Source organism: Cygnus atratus, chromosome 12 (genome assembly GCF_013377495.2).
Source record: "Cygnus atratus isolate AKBS03 ecotype Queensland, Australia chromosome 12, CAtr_DNAZoo_HiC_assembly, whole genome shotgun sequence".
NCBI classification, from domain to species: Eukaryota; Metazoa; Chordata; class Aves; order Anseriformes; family Anatidae; genus Cygnus; species Cygnus atratus.
This window is the reverse complement of record NC_066373.1, coordinates 4,921,747-4,943,929: the sequence shown is the minus strand read 5'-3', so window position 1 is coordinate 4,943,929 and position 22,183 is coordinate 4,921,747. Positions and strand designations below refer to the sequence as shown.

Here is a 22,183-nt window from a genome sequence, read left to right as displayed (position 1 = left end):
CATTGCTGCAGAAACTAGTTTTGCTCCTGATTCTGCCACTGGCATACTGGGAGATCTTAAGATGAGTTGCTTCTTTTTGTGCCTCATTTCCCTTACTTGTAAATGTAGGTAAAGATGTTGAAGGATGTTTTAATAAACAACCAGTGTTGGAAAAGCACTGTAGAAGGGCCAGTAGTTACTGACAAAAATGCCAGAGAATCCCGTTGTGATGCTGACTGTTAGCATGCTTAAGCTCTTCTTGAACAGTCTTTCTGATGCTCTAAATACTGTTACTGTACTTTGAAAAATGGAGAACGTGAATAAACAGAATTGAAGTTCATGCCAATAGGAAGAAAACATTCATTATAAAAACAACAGCTATCCAGGAGCTGAGCTCTCAGCGGGCAGTCACTAAAATAATGTTCTTATTAATATCAGTGGTAAGCCAAACATAAGTAAGTTGCTTAGCATTGAATTTAATTGTTCTTTTAGGTGTCTGACTCAATATCATCATCAAAACAAGAGTCACCAACAATGATATCTTTTTTACATAATTAACTTAGGGCAGCGGGGAGTAATTTATTTAGGCAGATTTTAATTATTGAAAGTCTGGCAAATAAGAGTTCTTAACAGTTATCTTCAGCAGAGGACATTTTATTGTTCACCTAACTCCTACACAATACATACTTGTGAATAAAAAGCTTCTAATATTGATTAAAACGTAGCAGCGGTTATTTAATGATCACTGTAAGATCTCCCTCTTTGCACAGAAGGCTAAATGTGCAGGATAGAAAATTCAGCTGTGTGGCCATTTCCAAAGCACCAAGAATATCTCTGACCCTTTTTCTAATGTAGTTGAGCAACAAAACACAACTATTGCATACGAAAGGAAAACATAAAGTCATAGATTTTAAGATGTTGTCAGATGACCATTTTAAGATGTCTGGGCAGATTTGAGAGGAGAGGGAGTCTCTAGCAGAACATGATATTTTTGTCCTGTGCTCAGAAGTGGATCAAACTTCTGTGTCAATATTCCCTAATGCATCCTGGACTCTGTTAGGGTTACTCATGCCAGCCAGCGCCTCCTGAATGCGACAAGGCTGAAATTGGTGCGTAGAAAATGCACTAAATTAATTGAAATCTTTCTGTTCATCAGATTGAATTAGAGGATCTGAGAGCTGCTCAGCACTGTCTAGCTCCTTACTTGCATGTTAATGTTGCCATGCATCAGGGAATTGGTGGTGCTAAATTTGCTTCTTTCAAAACCCCAAGTCGGGGGACTTGGTCGTCTTTGTATTATCTGGTGGAGTTGTCTAAAAGATGTTTGATCTTGTCAAGCTGCTTGGTCTGAAGAAATGAGCTATTTCTGAGCAGTTGCTCACTGCCTCTTTATTATGCTCTAAAGACAAAGAGGTTTTGGGGCTCATGGTCTCTCGGCGATAAGACCAACAGCTTTCCAAACGCCAGCGTCTGCCGGAGCTTCCCCTGCCTTCTCTGCATTCCCCAATAGGTCAGGGGCATGCTCTGCATATCCCCAGTGGATTCTCTTGTGTCGTGTTTATCAGGGTTGCCCTGGGCTGCTAATATGTTTTGGATTGTTTGTGCCGCACATGACATATGGGCAGGTTTTCATTTTGGTGAAAGGTGATCCTTGGGAAGGAAAATGTATTATGTGGACAGGCCAATGGCAACCGTGGCCCAAAGGCAAATCCACTGCGGCGGGGGGATTATTTTTGCAATACTGCGGCTGGCCGAGGTGGTGGCCACGATGAGCACGGCCGCTTTGTCGGGCTCCTGGTGCAGGTCGTTACCTGCAGCCAGAGCTGATCCCTCTGCCTCTCTCTGCCTGCTTCAAACGCTCCCAGCTTGTGCACGAGCTCCGAACGGAGCAAAAAAAAAAAAAAAAAAGGCAGCCGTCTGAAATGAAAGAAGAGCGTAGATGAGATGAGTGCAGACAGAAAGAAAGTGTTTTTGAAAAGGGAAGAGGTGGGAGGAGGAGAAACACCGTAGGCTTTTAATAAGTAGTTTAGTTTTATTCTTGTGCTATGTTTGTTTCATGTTTCCTAGCGCAGATTGAAGGGATTACAGGTTGCATAGATCTTATGTTCAGGTCCCACTCATGTGACCGAGCTCTATATATTTCATAGGAGACAGTTTTCTTCCTTTCTTCTCCCAGGAAAGGAGGCGATGGTGTGTTTTCACTGCCCTCCCGCAGACCTTGCTCCACAAATGGATGCAGCACATAACCCCCAGCTTTCATCAGTCCAATTCTCTCTGCGGTGTTTTGCTTGGTGTTGGGCTATTACAAAGCAGCTTTTTTTTTCTTCCCATTGCAATTTCCTTTGAAGAGCAGCCATGAAAAATTGATTGGTTCACATTATTACTAATCACAACTCTCCAGATTGCTCAAGGAGGAATTTTGGTGGTGTAACACTTAACGTGAGATGTCACGGGAACTAAGCCTCGAAGCGGGTTTCAGCTTTCAAGGCTCTGCTAGGGAAGATTTGTGGCTGCTTTATCTCACGTGATGCGAAACACCTTGAGCACCTTTCAGTTTTCCCACTCAGCCTTTTGACATTTGGGTCTCTCTGCTCTAAATTCTGCTCTTGAAGTTATTTCCGCTGCATCGAGCAACAAAAAACTGTCATTTTCAGAGTAAAATCAGCCGCTGGTTTAGGAGGAATTTCCAAAGTATGTGCATAATAATAATAATAATAACAAAGATTGTGCTCATTAGGCTCCTCGGCTCTTTGAGGGCATGGAGGCAGGCGCTGTGGTCTGTGCGTGCCACAGTGTTGAGCTGCACCCAGAGGCCACTTGCACGAACTACGGACTATGTTCTTGCACTTACCAAACAGAACACGATTTTTGATGGGGGCAAAAATTAGGCTCAATGGCTTTTAAAGTGAATGGCATGGGCATGAAGTTTCTTTTTTGGGTAACTGTAGTTTGACATGTGATATGCTTTGTGCCTCAAATGCTAAAGAAGAGGAGAGGAAAACCAAAAAGATGTATTCATCAGGGGACATAGCCAAGACTCTCAAATGTTATTTGCTTAGTGTTCTGGGGAGAACCAACGCTGAGGTTTTTGCCTGGTCAGTGCATCCTCCATTGCCGGCCTGCGTGCCTTTTAGCTCCAACCTCGTACCTGACTAAGCTCATTTGTGGTTATTTAACCAGCGCGGGTAGGGGAAGAGACATCTCCCTGAACTCAACACGGTGTTGTGGTTCTTGGCCTGTTGGCAGAGGAGTTTCAGGAAGGAAACAGCTGGGAAAGTACATGCTAGGATTGTCTGGTAACACACCTGTGAAAAGGGCAGGGCTGTTTGCCGAAGTACCTACCGAAAGGCACGTAGTTGCATATGGCATGGGAAATAAAAGTGTTGTATTGAACTTGGGACTTCTGCACAGTACTGTGGAAGAAGAGCTACTAACCCATCCCATGGGTTTTTGTACAGCATTCATCTGCTTTTTAATATCCTAAGCTACTACGAGATCCTAGTTCTTGTGAGTTGGTTACTTTGAGACATTATATTGAGTTATATTGGTTATTGAGATATTACATGTTTTTGTAACCTGGAGTCATACCACTTTTCGGCAAGTGATAATTGCTTCTCTGATGGATTGTTAAATGATAATTATTCTTTCAATTAAATTTTTTTTACGTTGCTTCTTAAGAGTACCCTGCTCAGGCACACCTAGTTTCGTTGTGTCCATGAGCATGCCTTGGTGAACTGTCCCACATCGTGGGTATTAACCTCTCTTAGTTTATGGAAACCACTCTCTTATGTGGTTCAAAAAGTGGGTGAGACTTCTGGAAATGCATCCATTTAGAACCTTGTCTTTGCAAAAAATGCATCATTTTGGAACAGTTCCTGCGCATATGTTGCCTGTTTCTAATGCTATCAGTAGTGCTGTCCGTTTGGGAACATTACGCTTCGTTCCTTCCTAACGAAACATCAGACTTGTGTGCCAAGTTTGCAGTAAGCTGCAGCCAATAATCCAGCTTTTGAAACTGAAACCCAAAGGGTAACAGTGGTAAAAGGAGACTGTAGGATCTTCTACGTTGTCTTGTACAGACACCCCAAAGTGTTTTGCACCATCTTGCTGGGTTCCGTTCCCGGTTCTGGTGCTGACTTGCCAGATTCACTTCTCCTCTCTGTTCTTTGCTTCGTTCAACTTACGATGGTCGTGCCCGCTGTGCAGTGTGTTGTTACTGCAATTAATTAGTGGTAACTGATCGCTGGCTGTCCGAGCTCACTTGAAGGAGACGGGTGGCTGCATGGGAGGTGCTGTTCCTACGCGAGGAGCCGGACTGGCCGCGTTGCAGGCAGATCGAGACAACACACTGCCAGGGTGCTTTGCGCCGACCCGTGCAGGCTGCAAAGCTGCTAAAGGATGTTCTCTTTACCCTAGTTCATGTGAACATCCCCTTCTGGTGGCTCCTCCTAGGAGGGCAGTGCCGTATATTGACAGCAGAGAATAGAACAGGGCATCAGCTGGCAGCAAACACAACTGAGAGGAGCCACCTCTTACAGGGTATGCTGAGCTCTCTGCACTGGTATCCTCATCTGTCCTCTTTCACTCTTAATTTGGGGATTTTCGAATGAATTGCGAATGTGCACGGCAATCTTTGGAAAAGTTAAGTAAGGTATAAAAAAAAAAGTGTCAGATGAATGCCACACAATTATTTTCTAAATCAGCCTGTGGAATTGTATTTGTTATGTGTGGGTCAAAAATGGGGGCTTATCTTTCTTCCTACAACTAGACCGACGCCTTCCAGCAAAGGAAAATAAATTCCAATTAAACGCAGAATAGAGCTGTAAATAGCAATGGCCTGGTAATTGCTGTACCAACCTAGATGAAAGTATTACTTAGTGATTAAATGTCAACAGGTTTCATAAGCAGCAAATGTCTTTAAGTTGACATAAAGAAGGCCTCTCATTGTAAATACCAGATTTATTGTGTCCCTGTGGAGAATGTGCTGAAAGTGGAACGGGAAATGTCACCATAGCTCTTTGGAGTATCTCAATAAAGCAAAAGAGTTGTTGATGCCTGCAGTAAAAAGCTTTTGACTCCTCGAACTAGCTGTTGACAAACCATATTCCATGCATGCTATCCTGGTAATAAAAATGTTCCTCTTTCAGGTCAGACTATGATGACTGGAGACCAGCCCTGGCCAGCTTGCTTCAGCCAATCCCGTTTCCCAAGGAGTAAGTTTGCCCTGTCTTAGTATTTACTGGGTAATTCTTGTTAATGTTGTTTTATGGTGAAACAACGTCAGGTAAAACCTGACTGCAACAGGGGCTTTGTGCCCCCAGTTACTGAGGTGGGATTCAGAGTTGATTTTTGCAGATAGAGGCACCCAAAGTCTTCCTCACCTTCATCTTCCTTCCCCGATTCTCTAAGATGATCTTAAAGAGAAAAGTGGTTAACTAGAGACAGGCAGACAAGAAAGGAAGGGAAGCTGGTGAGGAGGAGAGTAAAGTGAGAGATTTAGTGGAGGAGGATGCTTCACTGGCGTCACAGAGACTTGTATCGTTTGTATTTTGCATTAAATGAAGAAGCTACCCTACGGATCAGCCAGGCTCCCTCGGAAACCTATTAATGAGCAGTAGTGTTTATAAAATGCAGACCTCCACGGACAAACATTACAACCTATAATTGTACAATTTGCTAGCTTATCACATCCCCTAATGACCTGGTGTCTTGAATCAGGGAGGTCTAATCCTCTGTGCCAGGTTACCTGGGCTACAGCAAGAGCTTGGAAATAGGCAACAGAGGCATCATTTGCCTAAGTCAAACTCGAGTCCTGGGGGAGGTGTAAGCCGTACCGTGATGCAAGGCACTTCACAGAATGACCATTAATTGCTTTACTGATGTATGATATTAATTAGTTGTGAGCATACTTTGATTGCATTGCAATTAAAGAATTCACCTGACTGTTGGAGGTAGCCAAAATTCTGTTCATAATTATATAGCTGTATTGTAAGTCTTTCACTTGGTTTCTTCTGACCCCTAAGCTCCCACTGACATTAGCCTTGGATGCTTGTTTAAGACAGAATGCAGGAAGAATCACAAGATTCAATCCAAGTGCTATTTTTTCTTCATTTTTTCCCCCTAGATTAACGAAGGAGACTTTACATGATCTTTTCTGGAAAGATTATTCTTTTTGTCTTTTTGTCTTGTGTGCTGCAGTTGCTTAGCAAATCCTCTTATTATCTGAAAAGAAATGAAAAGTGTTTTCTTTCTTTCTTTCTTTCTTTCTTTCTTTTTTTCCCTTTCCTCCTTGCAAATCCTCATGCTATTCTGTTTTGAATTTCAGGGCGCTTGCACATGAGAAATTCACAAAGTAAGTTGGAGCTTGTTTGTTTCGTTAAGGGGAGTGATTACTTAAAATACTTGTACTAGTCAATAACAGCAGTGATGCATTATTCAATATTGTGTCTCTAAGGTTTTTTATCTGTGTGGGGCTGTGAGCATGTTCTGTTAGCAATATAAAGATGTAGTTTTCTTTGTAATTTACTGCGACAGCAGGAGCCCAAGGACCAAAGGCACTGGATGCTGATAGAATTTACAAACCAGTTTGTCACTGCACATCTCTGAAAGCTTTTCTAGACTGTTTTGAATAGACTGTGTCCTTGGTAATCACTTTTAGACCTCCTATTTCCTTCCTGTGGAAGCAGTTCAACTTGTTTCTCTTTAGAGTACATCGTTTAAAGTGTAATCCAAGAGAACTGTGACACTTGTGTGAATACCGCAACCAGCAGCTGCTTTTTCTTGTCCTTTTACATTTCTTTTTTGTTTTTCTTTTCTTTTTTGTTTTAGGGAGCTGAAATACGTGATTCAGAGATTTGCAGAAGACCCGAGACAAGAAGTGAGTTCAGTGACCATTTTCACAGAGCATTAATTGGAGGGATTGCGAGTATGCTTGTTCAGAGGATCCTTCCTGAAGCAGTTTGTTTCAAAACATGGTGTAGTTTTGCTGCTCTTGAGTCTCTGAGGGATTAGTAGCCACTCAGGATATACTGTTTTAGTATCAATGGTTTCTTGCATTATGTGTTGTGACCTTCTTGTCTGAGCTCAGTTGATGTCCTTGCTCTTCAGTAAACTGCAACCAGCAAGATTTCCCCAGTTTCTTGATTTTCTCCCAGCTTTTTGTGTTCCATATGAAAAAAAAAAGGGAAGCAAAATCCATGGATCCATACAGCTTACAAAAAAGCAGGGTTTATTTAGCTGTGTTTCAGTTACATTGTGTGCAAATGACCGTAATTCTCATAAATTAGCAGGAGAAAGGGGGTAGGAGGTACGTTACTGGAATGAGTGCATAGCTGTAGCATAGCCTCACGGTGGCTGACTGCTTCATAGCTGCACATGTAAAGTGTTTAACATAATCAGCTCTGGCTGAGTCAGAGGGGACCTCTCATCCACATTCATATTTTTGTGCCAGCATAAAGAGAAGAAAGCTCCCTCGAAGTGTCGGTGAGGAGCCCGTGTTGTCATCATTGCCCGGAGCTCATGGTTTTCATTGTTTCAGCCCTTGTAAGCAATAGTCACCCTTGCTGAATAAGAAAGGCTTTATTTTTTAGAATGGCACCAGGATTTCATCTGTCACTATCGTTACGTCCCCAAGTAAGGGGGCATGGACTTTACTTTCCTTCTGACCTCCTCAAAAATTAAATCAGAATGTCTGTGTCTCTTCAGGGGAAAAAAAAAAAGGAGGAAAAAAAAAGCTTAATGATGACTCCTCTGTTAAGATGTAGGACTAGATATAGTTATCTCTACAGTGGTACCAGTTCTTCTGTGCATCTTCTACCTTATGTGTCCCTGTTGCATTTTCTGTGTTGGCTTCTTTCACCCAGATTCTGGTGAAGTCTTGTTACAGCAAGTCTAAGAGTTTTTCGTGATCGGAATGAGCAAGCCATCAGCCTCTGCATTTCATATTCAGATCATGTCAGAAGTATAGACACATGCTGGGAGGACAGGGGGAAAACAGCAGAAGCTTTGAAATTTGAGGTTTTTTTTTCTTTTTCTTCTTTTGTTGTGTTTTTTTTTCTTTTTTTTTTTTCCTCAAGTGAAAAAGAACTGTTCTAGATTAGAGCCATTTTGTGTTTGATTTCTGTACAGGGAATGAAAAATGACATGCAGTTAGTTGTGATATAATTTCCCTCCTCCTTTATAACACAAAAAATGGATTTTGTGAGTAAAAACTTGCTGACGTGTAAATTGGGGTATTAACCATGAAACTTCCAGCAGCCCCCAGTTTTACAGTTACCTCTGTACGTCCAGCGTGGGAGACACTGGTGGTCATTGGCAGAAACTGTAACCTTCCCAATGTCTTCTCTTTTGGCAGGTCCACTCATGTTTGCTGAGTGTGCGGGCTGGCAAAGACGGCTGGTTCCAGCTCTACAGCCCTGGAGGAGTGGCGTGTGATGATGATGGAGAGCTGTTTGCCAGTATGGTACGTGTCTGCAATGATGTGAGTTTAGTAACTTCTCTTCAGTAAGTAGGTAATGCATAGCTGGAGATAAGAAGCTTTACATGTTGTTTTTTTTTTTTTTCTTTTCCAAAAAAATATCTAATTCATGGTTCTGTAAGCCACAAGTATTCACTGGGAAACCTAAATGTTTATGGTGTCAAACCATTGCTTGCAGTCAGAATTTGGTTAACTTTCCTTTTTTGAACTTTGGCTTTTAACTCGTAGAAGGACTGGAAAGAAAATAACAGATTTGAATCCCTGATGCTGGCACTGTTTTTCTGTATCACCTGGATCAAGTCACATAGGTCTCACTGTGTCTTAATTCTTCATGTATCAAATAAAATGGAACTTTCTACTTCCTTCCCTTAGCTAGGGGAAAAACATCTGTTGATGTTGGTTGTTGGCATACAGTGAAGTGGCTTTCAGGGGGGATATACGCTTCGTGCATCTCCCATATGCTGAACATTTTGGGACATGTAGAACATGTATGTCTGGCTGTACTCTTAACTTAAATTGAGATTGATCCAATATCTGTGAAATAGAATGGGCAAAGACTGTTCACAAAAGGGTTCATGTGTCTTGTGTCTTTTTGTATTTGGAAAGAAAATGTCTACAAAACTAAATACTTTCTCCCAAGAGCTTTTGTGGTCCACGATATTTATGAGCATCAGGAGATGGTGTGCGTGAGAAAGCACAGTGCTAACATACATGAATATGCAGTACTATTGTGCCCTTTGCAGGGCTGTCCATAAATACTTAAAGAGCTGCTAACGACTAACCATGAAGTTTGAAAAACCTCTTGTTCCAAGATGGGTCTTACATTAATCTTAGCATCAGTATTTTCCATCTTTCAAGAAAACCTCCAAAAAAGCTTAATGATGATAACTGTATGAAATAAAATCTCATTTGGCTTGAAGCTCACCTTTTTTAAAGGTCATCTGAGCAGGTGGATACTTAAGAAACAAAGATTTTGTGTTCTAAAGGCCTTGCTGGCAGCAAAGCTACAAGGAAAAAGAATTGCATGGTAGCACATGTTCACTATAGAACTGACCCCATCATGGAATGGGTGTGATATTTTTGGCACTGTTGAACATAGCCCAGGCAATACCATGGAGCAGGGAACATATTTACAAGCTTATTGCAGGGTGATACTGGTTTGGAGTCTACATGGTGGACTTCTGACTGCGCAGGTGCCTGAAAACTACAAATTCTCACATAGTGCTCTGCTAGCAAGCAGATGAATCAGCCTGGGCCATAAAATAAGACTTTCAGCTAGGAACCCGAAATTCTCCGCAGTTAATATTTAGGGCATTTAAATGGGAAATGATATTGCCAACCTTTTTTGTGAGAAGAGACTCTCGTATTTGATTTGTACAAGTAGCTTTGCATTCCTGCCATAGGTGTCGTTGTGTGATATCATCCCGTGCTTTCTGGAGCTAGGAGAGTGTCTGCAGGACACTTTTGTCAGCTAGAGGACTCAAGGGAGTTTTAGGAGGAGCACGTCTTTCCTTTCACGGCAAAGTGAAAGCAAAGACGTGCGTCTTGACCTTGTTCAAAAAGTCACTTCCAATCAGCAATAAAGCCACCAAGAGACTGCAGCCATAATAGTAACGAAGGCCTCCTTTTCTTTAGGTTTGTTGCAAATACTTAGATTTGACTGCGTAACATTTTCTCTTCTAAATGCATGTTTTTCTTAGGCTCACATCTCTAATTTCAGCTTTCTGTCTCTCAAATAGGTTCATATTTTAATGGGATCCTGCTATAAAACAAAGAAGTTCCTGCTTTCACTGGCTGAAAATAAATTAGGACCTTGCATGCTACTGGCTTTGAGGGGTAACCAGACGATGGTAGAGGTAAGCCCTAAGCATACATAGTCGTACGGGTTTACGAGCAGCACTCAGATTCAGTTTCACACTGCCTTTCCCAGAATTAGATCTAGTGGAACCAGAGAAGCTGAGTTCAGGTCTGCGTCGTATCAAACACCAGTAGCGAGTAGTTGTGTTTGTTCCCCTTGATTAACTGGAATGAAATACTGTTGCTCTGCAGATGAGAGTGTGAATTACATGAGAGGTGGCTGCAAGAATTTTTGGACCGAGAGATTGTTTGCTGTGATTCAGTTGGAGAGACTGTGGTGGGAAATAAATGGCAATGAATGTACAGGCTGTACCGAGGGGTCAGGGTGCAAGGCAACGAGACCTTTCCATGACTCAATGCCTAATGCTTGCCTTGCCACTTGCAAAATCAGCAGTGCCGTGAAAGTGCATTTATAAAAAATACTTGCTTGTATTAAAATGCATTTTTTTAGTGCTTAGGATGGGTTATTTTTCTTGCATTAATAGCAAATATTATTTTTCTGGGTTTCTTCAGAGAAGTTTCTTGATAAATGCCATCTTACGTTTTAAAGAGAAACAGAGGGTGATTAAATAGGTGGAAGGAGTTGCAATTTTTGCAATATAATGTTACGTGATTTTTTTCATTATAAAATAAAATGAAAATGCAAAGTTTTTATTCCCTCCATAATTTCATTGATATGATGTGTAGCTGAAAATGAAGGACAGCATGGAGGAGGCAGGTTGTGTCCCACTGGAGTTGTCTCCCGGGGTCTGCCTTGCTCCTGGGGCGAGTCAGGTGTGTTCCCCATGAGCTGGAGGGTGTCCTGGCCACAGCAGCCATCTCCCAGCATCATCTTCCCCTCAGACCTTTCCCCATCTGCCTCATAGACCGGGTGCACCTCACTTGCATTCTGCTTACACAGAAAGCCCAGCACTTAGGGATGGAAAACCCAGCACTTGGCTGGCTGCATGGCTCTGCTGCTCATGCATAATACCCCGAGTCTGTCACTCCGCAGTCCTGCCGGTACCTGGGAAATACTGGATCGATTGTACCTGCTCTGATGAGGGCTGTGGCATGAAGCCATCTTCCAGGACTGATGCAAAGTAATTGCACCTCTCAGTCAGAAGGAATGAGCGCTAATGGAAGACAGGATAGATAGGGTGACTTTCAGAGATTAGAGTTCATTCTTTACCAATAAAAAATGTGTTTCTTGTGTTGGGAAGTCAGTAAATGTTGCTAAGATCCTCTAATCTAGCCTATATAATGCATGTTCTAAAAACGTACCCGGTAATTTAAACTAGCATACCCATGATAATTAGGATATTTGGAAAAAAAATGAATTTAAGGACTGCAGTGACCACTCTTCTTTCATTCTGCTGCTAGATTTTGTGTTTGATGCTGGAATACAACATCATCGATAATAATGACACGCAGCTCCAGATCATCTCTACCCTGGAAAGCACAGACGTGGGAAAGAGAATGTATGAACAGCTGTGTGACAGGCAGAGGGAGTTAAAAGAGCTGGTATGTCACCCTGCATGCAGTATTGCCATAGCACATTGTGGTCTGTACTCTCCAGAAATGGAGGTACAAAAGAAAGACAAGCAGGGTGTGAAATTCCTGGCTAACAACAGGATGGGAGCAGTATTTAAAGGATCTTGCTGTGAATGTATATGCTGCGTGATATTTACTGATGTGTCTAATCCCATACTATGTTTCTGAATGATATTCAATAACCTGCTTAGAACCTGCATGGAAGAATAAAGGTGAAATCTTGCTGCCTTAAAATCTTGTAATTCAGCTTGTCAAATTCTGCCACCTTTTGACATATGAGTAGCAAATGGTTCTGGGGCTGGCCGGCATTTCTTAATGCTTTGACATACACATTTCACTGAGGTGTTCTCTAGGTCTGGATTGCAGAGCTAGAGCCTATGAGAAAATGAATTTTTCCTGATTTTATTGACAGGGTCTACAGATTGAAGATAAATCTGCTCTCATTAGCACTTTTTCACCTCTGCAGACATACCTACAGTCTTCCTCTTCCCCTTTTCACATTTACATTTCTCTTCTACAATCCCCTTGCTCTGTCTGAAGAGAATATGCCTTTTTAAAGTCAAGCAAATGATTTTATCAGCTGCACAGTCACATCCCCCTTTGCTCTCAGAGTCCAGCATTTTAAGGCTGCTTCCTTTAAAGTGAAAGCAAGGGAATAAAGGCCGGCCGAGTCAGACGAAATGCTGACCCATGGCACGGAGACTGCTAGCTGTGGTTAGTGGCAGTCCCCTGGGTAGCAACAGGCCTGCATCTAGCACGCTCAGAAAATAATCAGTCAATGCAGAAAAAGCAGGGAAGAGGTGGAAGGGCTGGCTGGGAGCTTTGAAATTGGAGCAGGGTTTGTTCTGGTGAAAAGCTCTCTCTACCTCAGTTGGTCTGAAATGTAGAATGGCAACCTCTTTGACCAAAGTGTCTTCTCTCTTACAGCAAAGAAAAGGTGGTCCCACAAGGTTAACACTGCCATCCAAGTCCACAGTAAGTTAATCTCGTTAATAGAAAAACAAGCTTTGTCTTTCCATATTGAACACTTTAAGTCTTTAAACACTTGATAAATGTTTACCACGTAGCACAGTGGTTTTGGTCGGTCAAGAGGGGAGCCCTTCCACTCGCTCTGTCAACATGACTGGAGTTTACACAAGCAAGGGCACATTTCTGCTCTTGGGTCTGCACGCCAGTTTCCAACCCCAGTGCAAGCAGCAGGCTGTCAGATCTACACTGGTGCACAGATTTGGAATGCACAGTTGAATCTGAACATAGATTCAGGGACCAGATTTTGCATTAAAAAAAGCAGACTTGACAATCTGCAGTTCTGGATCTTACACACTGATGTCTGAAAGAGACCCGTCACTGTTGCAGATAAGAGCATTGGAAACCCAGAGTAAATTCACTGAAAAGGGTAGCAGTTCTGAGCACCGTTTGCTGTGAAATCTGCGTTAAGTTAAACGGCCCATCTTCACCATGAGTTTTGAAACTGAAGCCTTGGTGTCTCATAAGGATACACAAGGAAAGAAAATTTGAGTTCTACTGTCTGGATGCATTTTTCCCAGGGTGTGTGAAGCAATGCTGCCACAAGAGCTCAGCTGCTTGCCAACAAACAGAAACTTCTCTGTGTGGTTCTCTGTTACTGTAAACAAGTGGTAGAATTGTGCAACCCTTGCTGGTTAGCAGTATCAGTGACACCACTGCAGATGATTGCAGGCTGAGGAGTTGATAATCTTGCTTATCAATCTGGTTTGTGTTTGCTTTCAGGATGCAGACCTGGCCCGCTTGCTAAGCTCGGGATCTTTTGGAAATTTGGAAAATCTCAGCCTGGCCTTTACCAATGTAACAAGTGCTTGTGCCGAGCACCTCATTAAACTGCCTTCACTCAAGCAGCTGAACCTGTGGTCAACTCAGGTAAGTGCTTTGCAGACTGAAACTCAGAGCAGGAACCCATGCTGACTAATTCTGAAATTTCATGTTACGTCAGCATGAGAAGAATGTGTGAAAAGGCTTGCATAGAATGAGCTTGTCTGCATGCTATTTTTACAGGGCCTTTCTATGGTCTGGCTCATCTTGGGAACTGATTTTCTTTTTTAATTTTAATTTAAGAAGGATGGCATTTATCTTGGGTTGGAAGTTCCAGTTAGGCATTGTTGATGCTGTGTACTTTACAGTACATGTGCCACTGTTCATCTGAGAAGAGCTTATGCTTTCACCCATTTAGGACAAAGAAAAAGACACTGTGCTGCTTAACTGGTCAAGCGAAACACACAGTCTATGCAGTGTATGTAGGTGGTGAATTGCTCTGAGTGCTCATCAACCAGAATTTCTTTAAAAACAGTAGCAAAATAAACTAAAATAATGAATACTTATAAGGAAACTATAATGAGAGTGCAGTTATTTTGTAAGCAAAATGAGGCCAACTTAACTGAATAAATCATTCAGCAGTTAATTGAAAGAGCTTTTAAAGTAAATTTTTTCTTCTACGTTTTCCTGCTGTTTTTGGTCTCTGAGGTTCTCCACTAAGAGTTTTTTCCCTATTTTCTGTTAGCACCTATTCGTAGCGCTCACTAAAAATATGTTAGTTCCCAGCACAACCACAAGAAGCAGGACTTTTTTTCACTAAAATGTCATGTAAATATCTTGTCTTGTTTTTTTCCCAACTATTTTTGTATCCCAGAAATTTTCCTCTTTTTGTTTGGGTAGTAAGAAGTAGATATAAGATAGTCTGAAAACTAGCAAGCAGATTCTATCTCCTCTGGGTTTGTCCTAACCGTGTAACTTCTGGATCTGAAAACTTGGATGCTTTTCGATCAAAATCAATTTATTTTCACTAGACAAAGAGACTGCTTTTTGTATGATTAAAAAAAAAAAGAGAGAGAAAAGTTTAGATTCCATTTTATTTTGTGATATCCTGGTTTCCATTAATCCAGAATTTAGAAACAGCAGAAATGAAGTGGGTCAATAGAACAATTACCAATCAATAGTACATTGTTCTTGTGACCAAAATAGCTAATTAATACCACTTGCATTGTGTACTTTTTGTGATGTGGTTGGGAGCTGGCTGAGACTGCCATAGCCATCTTGCATAGCCTGGGTGGGAGCCCTCAAACACAGTGCAGACTTCAAAGGCGCTGTTCTCATTAACTGGTGGCCTGTGGATAAGCACTGGGTAGCTAGTAAGGAGACCTGTACTCAAACCCACAAAATGATTTACAACCTGCAAGCCCTGTCCTAAACGTGCGCTGTTTGCACAGCGCTGTTTGTGCACTTCCGTGAACGCAGCTTTGCTTGCCCCCACAGTTCGGGGATGCGGGGCTGCGGCTTCTGTCGGAACACCTCACGATGCTGCAAGTGCTCAACCTGTGCGAGACGCCCGTCACGGACGCTGGGCTGCTGGCGCTTAGTTGTAAGTGACCAACTCGAGCTACGGAGGGAAACGGTGTGGGTTTGGAGGAATTCACGTGATTCACACAGAAGATTTCGTTCTTGGCTACCACAGTGACGTAGGACAGGCCATAGTTGTGCTGAGATTTAAACCGTCCTCCTCCTTGCCTGCTCGAGTCTGGCTCGAGTCTGGCTGCGGGCAGGGGAAGCAGGACTGCCACCTGAGCCTGCAGTAATGCTTCAAGTGTTCATTTTTTTAATTTATGTTTTGTCCCAGACTGTACTCTCACTCTTGCCTCTAACTGTACTGGTGTCATTTGTCTCAATCTCACATCGTGACCCATCACCCTGGGACTTCCCAGCCTTTTTCACGCTCCCTGCTCTGCGCAGGAGCCTGTGCTTGTGGTGATGGAGGGGAAGATTGCAGAGCCACATAGCAGCTTTTTAGTGAGATAAGCAACTGTGTGCAGCAGGTTCCATATTTTGTGGCGTGTCTTGCTCCTTCTTTTTGGGGAGGTTAAACGCTGGCCGTTCTCATCTGGTTTAATATCAGAGCTAAGTAGGGCAAGGCAGAGCAGGGCTGTGTAAGCAGCATTCAGGATTCCCCTCTGCACTGAGCGCTGCATGACGTGCCGCAATGAGACTCTTCCCTATGTCCAACAGTGTATTATAAACCTCGCCTGTTGGGTTTAAAGGAGTCCTTTAACAGGCTTGATCTTACACAGACATGCCAGACAGACCAGTAGTTACAGCTCCTCTTAGGAAACTATTCTGCTAAGTGCTGGAGCCCAAAATGGAAATAGGTCAGGGGGAGAAGGGCTGCTGGTTCAGTGTGCCCCCTGCATACAACAAGCAAAGCACTGAGAACAAGCACTGCTCAGAATAATGTGCAGGAAACTGATTATGAGAAGTTGCCTGAACTCCTTTGAAGTCAGTGGACTTAAGCATATGCTTAATGGCCCTTCCTAAATAGGGACTTTATCCTGGATGAGGGCCCAAACAGCTGTTTATGCATTTGTAGCTCTATATTTTACACTATTCAGCTTTTTCCTGAGACTGCTGCACATAGTCATGTCTCGTTTATGCTTTGGCCTACTATAAGCCTGATGTTTCAAGAAAATGCAGCATGATCCTAAATATGTGTGTGTGTTTTCTCTTCTAGCCATGAAGAGCCTGTGTAGTTTAAATATGAACAGCACCAAACTTTCAGCAGATACCTACGAAGATCTCAAGGTACTCCTGAGTTACACCTGCTAAAGATGATAAAACTAGCTGGCCTTAAGAGGGTTTGCAGATTTAGCAAACGCGTGGTAGTGCCCAGTGTAGAGAGTACTGGCCCTGTGGAGTGGGTAACATGACAGTCACCTGAAGTGATGTGGATTATTTTGGGAGGATAATGGCTGAAGCAGCTTTCTGAGGTTGTTGGCTTTGATGGACTCAGGAAGTGTTTAGTCTGTTGAGTGGATGAGCATGAGGTGGAATCAGAAATGAAGTCAAGTCCTTTTTTGCCAGAGCTATCAGCAGTGAAGGTTTCATGGATAGGAGCATAGTGGTTGCTACCCGTGAGGACGCACAAACAGGGAAAATCTAGAGCACACCTCCAAAGCCATGTCTTGTACTGTTAGCAGGACCAAAAGTAATGTGGATGAACAGCATTACAGAGCTTTGGTTCACAATGCAAAGGGAGAATTAAGGGCGTTGAGAAAGGTGCAAGTTTATCTTGACACCTCTTGGACTAGAACTGTGCTTTAAACAGAAACACCTGCACAAATGCCCAGTTCCCTTGAGCTTGATATGTAAGATGCCTGGTGTTGCCATTTGTACTGTGAATTTATAGCCACTTCAGCAAAATGGTAAAGAATGAGAGCGGAGCTGTGGGAGGGGAATGGCCCCAGGTGGTTTCAGACAAAGACTGACTGAGATGTGTTGGCTTGTGCGATTTCACATGGACTTTTTCTTCACTCTGGTGTTGCGTGAGTCACATCTCCCCCCAGAGTCTTACCTTATAAACCTAAGTGCTCAAGATGAAACTCCACATTATGTTGTCGTGTGTTGAAACTTTAGATTGTGCCAGGTTTACTCAAAAAGGTCACAGCCTTGGGTTGAGTTTCAAACTCGTGGCAAGTCCTGAAACTGCTCTGCTTTCAAAATTCACTGCAAATGTATATCTTCAGTTCTGGCTGTGGAGCCAGGGCTCCCCCCCAGGGACTCAGTTGCAATGCTGCTAGCACAGATTTTTCAAGATCAAGTTTTCAAAACTTGTGTCACAATTGTATATGCAAAGAAGTGGTCCTTGGAATTAACAGCTGGCTTGCAGATGGGTTCACACAATGGAGCTTGTATCAGGCCCCAGGCATTCACAGACAATCAAGGTCAATGCTGCATTTGGCCCAGGGCTCTGAAATCGAGTCTATTGAAAGGATCCTCCAGTCCTAGGCCTGCTTCTGAGCCCTTTTGCCACTAACTTGAGGCTGAAGCTCACGTTTTCCAAACCGGTTCCCTCTGCTCTGGTGTTGCACGAACAGTCCTCAGCAGCAACACAAGAGAGTGACTTACCAGGGCAGACAGCAGAACTGGCGACAAGCGAAGTCGTGTTGATTGCACAGGATTAAAAAAGCTGAGAAAGCAGGCACACGTCACATTTTCCCTTCTCACCTCTTTCATCAAGATGAATCGTAGTGGCCATTTTTTAGAGCAGCGTGTACGTTCAAAGGGAGGGGAGTAGTTTCTCACCCTGGGGCGCGTGGTTATAGGTCTGTTGAGAACAGCTCAGCCTTCAAAGAATTTATTTTTGATACAAATCTCCCCTTTTTCTCCCCTCAGTCTGCAGGAGCATTCGGGGCACAAGGCAGTGATGCCATTTCCTCCTCACTCCTGCTCCCGCCCCACTAAACACGCTTGCACACACACAGACACCCACATAGGTACCAGGCGGGCTGAACCAGACAATAAATAAACACCCACTACTGAAGTCATTATTGCCTAACTGAAAAATTATTTGCTGGCAGTGTCTGTAGGATTATGACTAGCTCTTATCAAAATATGCGCGCACATAAATCAAGGAGTGAGGTAATAACGACTCCTAGAAACTTTCAACTTCTCAATTATGCCTTAGCCTAATTAAATGTGTTCGGGTTTGGAGAATTAGCTGTACGATTATGGTCAGAGAGCGTGGAAATGGGACTGACAAGTAGGAAGAGAGCAAAAAGTTGATTGCCACCTGCCTTGCGCAAGGTAATTTGGGAACAATGAGTCCAAATGCATTGGAGCTGTGGAACTGAGGCCACAAAGACACCAGAAGTTGCTAGCACTCTCTAAACTTGTTTAATAAATGGAGGGAGAAATCAGGCAATGCCATAGCATGGAAGCTGCTGCAGTTTGAGTCCTCTGCTGTCACGACTGCAGTTTGACAAACACATTTTGATAAGCGTTTGTAGAAAAAATAAAGACTGGGATCTGATCACAGTTGCTGTCGGTTGTAACAGAGCCTAAGTCCTGAAAGCACGTAATTAATTCTTTTTTCTCCTTCCCCACGCAGGCTAAACTGCCCAACCTGAAAGAAGTGGATGTTCGCTACACCGAAGCGTGGTGAACTTTCCCTGCCTCCAACTCTCTCTTTTGCTTCTGACAGGAAGGAAAAGAGTTTTAAAACAAACAAAGAAAAACAAATCGGAAAAAAATAACTTTTGGCTAATATCTGTAGAGCAGTGAGTGCTGGGACTTGGTGGTAGGAGTCGTGGTATGAGGTGGAGGAATTGTGTGTGTCAGGGGACAGGGAAGGCCTGGACCTGGCCGAATTCTTGCAGCTTTGTGATTTCGGAATCAACATAATTTAAATTGAAAAGGAGAGAATTTAAAAAAAAAAAAAAAAGAGGAAAAAAGAGGACTTTGTAGCAGCAAGAGGAATATAAAGAGGAAAAAAAACACCTTTGTGGATTTTATTTGCCTTTGTGTTTTATGCCGTGTGGAGAAAAAAAAATATTCATTTGTCATTATTTACCTGGGTTTCCTTGGCTGGCACAGTCCGAACTCCTCTTTGACCAGTTTTGCTCCAGAAAATCAAACTTACAAAAATCTCAAGAGAAGAAAACCAAAAGCGGTCTGATTTTCACCCCCCCTCACCCTGTGTCCTCTCAGTTGTTATGCAAAGTAATTTTGTTGTACATAAGATTTACATAATGCACCTATTTAAGAAAATGGTTCACAAATAACAGGTCTGGGACCTGTCTTTTATTTATGAATTGTTAATTCTTTTACCCTTTTTTGCGTATAGTACTGTATAAACTAGTTTGCTGTCTTGTTGTTATTATTATTTTTTTTAAAGGAAATGTCCTCGAAGAATTGCCTTTTAGTAATGCAGACTGTATTATACTCCCTCTGTCACCACATTCATCGCTTGTCTTTTTGATTTCAAAATGCCTCAAATGTTATTAAATAGGAAGGAAAATATCTATCATAGGTATGGTTGTTGGGGGAGGGGTTGCAGAGATTAATAAAAATGAGATTTCCTTCCGAAGTCTGGAAAACTTTCTTTAAGTCTTTTAAACCACATCAGATTTAAACATGGGTGATAGGGAAAATTTGTCACTTATTTTGCCAATGGGGTAATAACAAAACTCTGTCAATTTCACAAATTGCCTCTGTTGTTTTCTGTTTACGTCCGATATTTCAAAAAGTGAAAAAAAAGCTCTCCCTCCATTTTTTTTGTCTCCCTACATTTTTTTTTTTTTTTTTTGCCTTTTCCTCTTCTCCGCCCTTCCCTCCCTCCCCCTACCTGTTCTGTGCACGCATTGTTCTGCATGTTCCTCTGGGGAGGCTGCAAACATAGCCTCGTTGCTGATCTGATAGCTCTGACCTGTCTGTAAATGTGACTGCTACGTTTTTTCAAATTTTCTTCCACAATTGCTTAGAAGATGATTTTTTTAAAATTGTGGTTTCTTTTATAACTATGCTGTTGACTTTTGTTTTTTCATAATGAGCCTTCATTGTACAGAGCTGCTTATTTAAAAAGAAAAAAACAAAAACAAGTTTTTCCTCAGTTTTAACACCTTTATTTTATTCTTCAGCACCTCAAGGTTTCACATACAGCCAATGTAATTTTTTATATATAAATATATATATATTTAATCTTATTCAATGGAAGCCAAGCTTTTTTTTGTTTTTGTTTTTAAACTTTGTTGCTATGTAGACAACCCCTAACCAAATCATGTTCTTTTTTTCTTTTTTTCTTTTTTTCATTTTTTAAATAAATAAAATGGAAATTGAGTCTTAACTCATGTAGTGTGCCAGGTTTTTTTTTTTCCCCTTCAAATCCCAAACTGTATGCAGATACAGTATGGGAAGAAAGAAGAAAAAAAAAATAAAAAGGAAGAAAAATTATGCCAACATTTTCCTTAGCACTGTTGCTTTTACCAATGGTTTACTACTACTGTTCTGTAGCCGTGTACAAAGAGATGTGAAATAATTTCAGGCAAAAATAAACTGTAAGTGACTATCTTTTAGCTGCGTGCTTTGTGCTTTCTTTGAAGGAAACTTTCACTGGCCCGGTGAGTTGGGGATGCTGTGGGAGGCAGAGCCGGAGCTGGAGGATGACGGCTTACCCAAGGACGGTGTTGTAGGGAGCCACTTGTGCTCGTTGCTGCCCTAACATAGGCAGTACTGGAGAGGTTGGGGCATTTCCAGACTGCAGAGGGGTTTCTGTGTGTTGAGGTGCTTTGCAGGGCAGCGTCCCAGTGGGGTGCTGCACTTGTGATTTGCCCTCTGTCCGTGATAAAGCACTCCAGTGTGAGGGCTGGGTGACGGCACAAAATCCAATCAGGCCCCACTTAGAACAGCTGCTGGCACTGGTTTCAAGAGCCACTTTCATTCATTGCCTATGTTACCTGGTCCATATTCTATATTCTCCTATTTCTGTCCATATTTCTGTCCTATTCCACAAAACAGACCTTAGGACATGGAGAAACAAGCATTTTGGAGTGTGTTCCCAGCCAAGGTAAGAAGTGCCTGAAGGATGGTCCTTAATAAAGAGCATAAGCTGTGACTTCAGCTTTTCCCTCTGAAATAATGCAGCGCCATGGTGAAGCTGTCGGTCTGTTTGAGTGCTTTTCCCCTTGGGTACTTATTGCCACATGTGGGTTGTCCTCCGCAGCAGGACGAGCAGTCCTGAGGACGAGCAGTCCTGACAACACAGGGACTTTAGAAAGCTTTTCTGGACCCTGAATAGCCAGAAATATCCCAGTGATGCTGGAGGAAGAACTGAGACATTGCCCAAAGGAGGAGAGCATTGGCTGTGGTGAGACGAAAATGTTGCTGCAGGCAATACTTGGACGTGGGTTCCTGCTGCCAGCCATAACGTGCTGCTCCCCAGGGCTCTGCCTTCTGGGGGATCAACTACAGCACTCTCCTAAATTGAGAGAGTAATTGGGATTTCTGTGAATAGGCTCCTTAGGGGAATGACCCCTCTTTTTTTTTTTTTTTAAAAAAGGTTGGGTTGTGTTACATCTCTGTTTTTCTGAGAAAAAGGATTGGAGCTAGCTAGCAGATGATCGATGATCGATCTGCTGTTAAAATGATGCATGTGGTCTGTCTCGCTTTGCAGTAGGCATCTCTGTGCCCAGCCAGGTGCCTTTGGCATCCAGCCAGCACCAATTACTGAGCGACGTCATTAGAAATTTCTAATGATTGCATTGGAAAAGGGGTTCTCGTATCGGTTACAAAATGGGAGGGTTAGATGCGGTGTAATAGGAGATGCTATATCTGAGCTTGCACTCAGAAAGGTTTTTCTGAGTTTTTTTCTAGCAGAGCACTTGGGTTCGTAGGGTGCCCTGGCAGTTCCTCCTGGATAATAATGCTTTTCTGTCTTCCTTTCTGCTGTAGCTTGTTGATAATACGAGCCATTAACAAGCTGCCCAATTTCATTTGGGAGGTTTTCATACGGCAGCTCATCTTCCCAGGGACCGCGAATAGCAG

At 42.6% G+C, this 22,183-nt stretch overlaps 1 protein-coding gene across 6 annotated transcripts in view; it reads left to right on the top strand.

The window, feature by feature from the left end:
* CMIP (c-Maf inducing protein) overlaps window positions 1-20,713 on the top strand; it is a 128,753-nt gene extending 108,040 nt beyond the window's left edge. For all 6 annotated transcript variants that reach the window (XM_035543200.1, XM_050713118.1, XM_050713121.1 and 3 more), the window contains exons 11-21: window positions 5,127-5,192; window positions 6,305-6,331; window positions 6,808-6,856; window positions 8,333-8,440; window positions 10,195-10,311; window positions 11,675-11,815; window positions 12,773-12,820; window positions 13,595-13,741; window positions 15,131-15,236; window positions 16,377-16,447; window positions 18,753-20,713. In XM_035543200.1, coding sequence (XP_035399093.1) covers window positions 5,127-5,192; window positions 6,305-6,331; window positions 6,808-6,856; window positions 8,333-8,440; window positions 10,195-10,311; window positions 11,675-11,815; window positions 12,773-12,820; window positions 13,595-13,741; window positions 15,131-15,236; window positions 16,377-16,447; window positions 18,753-18,806 — 934 coding nt within the window. In that variant the 3' untranslated portion in view covers window positions 18,807-20,713. The remainder of the gene's footprint in view (window positions 1-5,126; window positions 5,193-6,304; window positions 6,332-6,807; window positions 6,857-8,332; window positions 8,441-10,194; window positions 10,312-11,674; window positions 11,816-12,772; window positions 12,821-13,594; window positions 13,742-15,130; window positions 15,237-16,376; window positions 16,448-18,752) is intronic.
* Window positions 20,714-22,183: the final 1,470 nt, after the last annotated feature.